The sequence below is a fragment of the Trachymyrmex septentrionalis genome, unplaced genomic scaffold, assembly GCF_001594115.1.
Source record: "Trachymyrmex septentrionalis isolate Tsep2-gDNA-1 unplaced genomic scaffold, Tsep1.0 scaffold24, whole genome shotgun sequence".
Lineage (NCBI taxonomy): Eukaryota > Metazoa > Arthropoda > Insecta > Hymenoptera > Formicidae > Trachymyrmex > Trachymyrmex septentrionalis.
The window spans coordinates 1,649,732-1,653,304 of NW_017305397.1; the positions used below are offsets into that span (position 1 = coordinate 1,649,732).

Here is a 3,573-nt window from a genome sequence, read left to right on the forward strand (position 1 = left end):
CAGCCGCAGATATTGACGCGTTTACATCAATACATATATGATTGATGCTGTTTCTATAATGATACAATTGCTTGGGCTTTTTCCTGCTATCTAGAAATATTGAAAGCCTTTCAGATTTTTTTCATTGTATAATACATTCGATTAGAAAAAAAGTGATGTTTGCAAAACAAGATAGCACTATACGCACTAATTAAAAAATTCACGCTAATCGTTGAATTCGCAAAATGTTACGCAGAATCAATATATCAACAATGATAACGATACTTTTCAAGCCGTAAATACCACATTGGCAACTTTTCGGTCGGTAGCTTTTATCCGCGATAACAGGATATTACAATGTTATCGCATCAGAGATTCTCAAAATAGTTAAAGCAATTATATGATCGAACAAATGGGATTGCAATAAATTAATCTCAACCGGTGCACGGAATATTATCTTAACAAATAACGATTATGTAACGAATAAATACGGTACAATAAAAACAATTAACTATAAATACGATTTTTTTTTCACGTGCAAACGATGGACGATACGTGTTGCGTTAAATTTTTTTGTTTCTCTGGAAAACAAATTTATACATCGGTGAACTTTGTTAACAAATATTTCCAAGTCTTATCGTTATCTGCCATATGACATTAACCATCGCTACACATCACATTACACAACGATCGACTTCACATCCTTCTATATTCACATTCGTTTAAGTTTCACGTTTTTATATTTTTTCCGTCTCTCTAGTAAATTACCATTTGTTCTACTTTTAATGAATTGTCCAAAGAAAATTAATTATCGAATATTTTTGTATACTGTTCTGCTCGATATAAATTGCGGATCTTATAGATCGTGACTTGTTGCGTATCCAGGCGATAAATCTGTTGGAATACTTTTCGCGAAGAAGCAATATAGCATCAGATGAGTCATTCGACAAAACAAAAGCAACAATTACTTTAATATAGATCACGCAAAATGCAAATTGAGTAACAAATCCGAAGTGGCAAGTAAGAAAAAAATGAAGACTGATGTAATTAGTCCGATAAGAGGAGGAATGCCTCGCGATATTACGTAACATAAATTCTGTAATCGTAAAACGACTTAAGCCGTCTTATTCCTCGCAATGTAATTGCGCGCGATAATACCGATTGGGCGAGACACATGTCTTAAATAAGCGTCTTAAATAACGTGGCAAAGTTTAATTAAAAATTGTGTGCTATATGATGACCTTCTTTTGAGTTTGCCTCTTATTTTCGGTTAATTATAATCGCATCCGCCTTTGTAGCCTGCATATTAAAAAAAAAATGAACGAGTATAAAAAAAACCACATTGAAGCGAATGCGCGATATGATTGTAAGAAGTTCCGTCTTATTCGAGCATCCAAGGATAAAATTCCTCAAGGATTCAGGAATCCAGCGAATCGAGCACGTGGTTTTGTATGGCGTTTAACACCTTATAAATTATCAGCACGATACGCAGTTCATATATATTCGACCTGCATAACAGCGATTGAACTTGTGAAGCGTGAACCGGACGTGTCTATCCATGCGTGACTAGGAACGTGGTCTGATCTGATATTCTAGAGCGTGCTTTCTAAGATCGAAGATTCTAAAGATGCAAACATCTACATGGTCTAATTTCGAATAATGTTATTCCTGACCAAAATTGCCCAGGTATATCCACAGGATATACCTGTAAAATTTAGCTTTATTTTACGAACGCTCACCATCTATTCACACGATATTTATATTAAACTGTACACGAAATTCGAGACGGTAAATATAATGATAGTTACCGATAAAATAAAACTTTTTCATTGTTTACAAGCGAAAAAAAATTCAACAAATATCTCATATTTCTTCTCTTGCACAATGACGCGCTAACTGCGAATCCTCTTCTGCATTGTTTACTTGCAGATACTGGCGCGCCCTACGTATTGTACAAAGATAACATGGAGAGACCCCAGGGTCAGTGGGGCCCGGGGCCGGGATCTCTCCAGGACGGTGGACTGTACCCGCAGCAGCAGCAACAACAGCAGCAGCAGCAACAGGGTTCCTCCTCGTCGGGAAGCCCACAGCAGGCCTGTGGACCTCCGGTCGAGGGCGGCGAAAGTGGTCCTCCGCCCTCGTTAGCCTCGCCCGTGCCCTCACCATATCCTTCGGCGCCTCCCGAACCTCAATCCTTGACTCCGCCGGACGACGATATACAGTCGAGTCAAGCCACGTCTCAGCAGCAGCAACAACAGCAGCAGCAACAAACGCAGCAGCAGGTCCAGCAGCAGCAGCAGCAGCAGCAGCAACAGCAGCAGCAGCAGCAGCAGCAGCAGCAGCAGCAAGTTCAACAGCCACCTCAGCAGCAGCAACAACAAACGCAACAGCAAGATCATTCGCCGCAACAACAATTGACTCCTCACGCAGAGGTGGATCGCAGTGACTGCTTCCCCGGCGCTGGAGAGCTGCAGCAATATCCGCAGCATTATTTTAAAGAAGCCCGGCCGCACCCCTCACCGTCCGTGCCACCGCATATGCTTACGCCCGGCGGCTTCTCCGCGCTACACTATCTCAAGCAACCCGGAGTAATGCTGACGTCCCTCGGCCAAGGCGACGGCGGGCCTGGTCTGGACGCGCATCAGTACGCGAGTCCGGGCGCGCCGAACATGGCGACCGGGCTGCCTGACATCGTGCAGCAGAGCGGTAAATCGTCCAAGGCCGGTAACAGCGATCTACGTCTGTTCAAGTGCTTGACCTGCGGGAAAGATTTTAAGCAGAAATCGACTCTGCTGCAGCACGAGCGGATCCACACAGACAGCCGGCCGTACGGATGTCCGGAGTGCGGCAAGCGGTTCCGTCAGCAATCCCATCTCACGCAGCATCTGCGCATACATGCTAACGAGAAGCCGTACGCTTGCGTGTACTGCGAGCGTACGTTCCGGCAGCGTGCCATCCTCAACCAGCATCTGCGCATCCACTCGGGTGAGAAGCCATACCAATGTCCGGAGTGCGGAAAACACTTCCGTCAGAAGGCGATCCTGAATCAGCACGTCCGCACACACCAAGGCGAGCATTTCTCTCTGCCTCCCAGACTCCCCAGAGGGCGTCCGCCACAACCAAACACTGACTCACCCACCGGTTCTCACTCATTACTATCGCAACCACCATCGTCACCGTCACCATCGGCATCATCGCCATCGTCGTCATTATAATCATCACGTTCATTACCGCCGGCGGTACAATAACCCGCATACTAACGATTCATCTCAATTTTCACCTGTCCATGTCTGCACCAGTGGTGGATTTACGGTTCTAGAAAGAACAAAGAGTTACAAATTGACAATACGACGATACGTCTCGAAATAATAGGGGTAAATTCACGACTGGTCTCTCTGTATCAACTATATCCCTCACCAGCTTGCCGGAACGCGCTTTTTCTTTGTTTCAAAAGCTTCCACAACTAACGGCGACGAGTACCAGTATCCATGTTGTTGGCCTCGTTGAAGCTAAGGCCAACCGGCGGGTAAGAACGGTTGAGCTGGACGCGACAGCGCTGGTGAGCTGTGAGATAGAGCAGTCCCCCCCCCCCCC

General features: G+C 45.1%; 1 protein-coding gene across 1 annotated transcript in view; it reads left to right on the plus strand.

Moving 5' to 3' along the window:
• Nucleotides 1-3,573, plus strand: part of LOC108748757 (myeloid zinc finger 1-like) — a 20,748-nt gene that overhangs the window by 13,889 nt on the left and 3,286 nt on the right. The window contains exon 2 of the mRNA XM_018487073.1: nt 1,909-3,048. Within this exon, the coding sequence (XP_018342575.1) occupies nt 1,909-3,048 (1,140 nt within the window). The remainder of the gene's footprint in view (nt 1-1,908; nt 3,049-3,573) is intronic.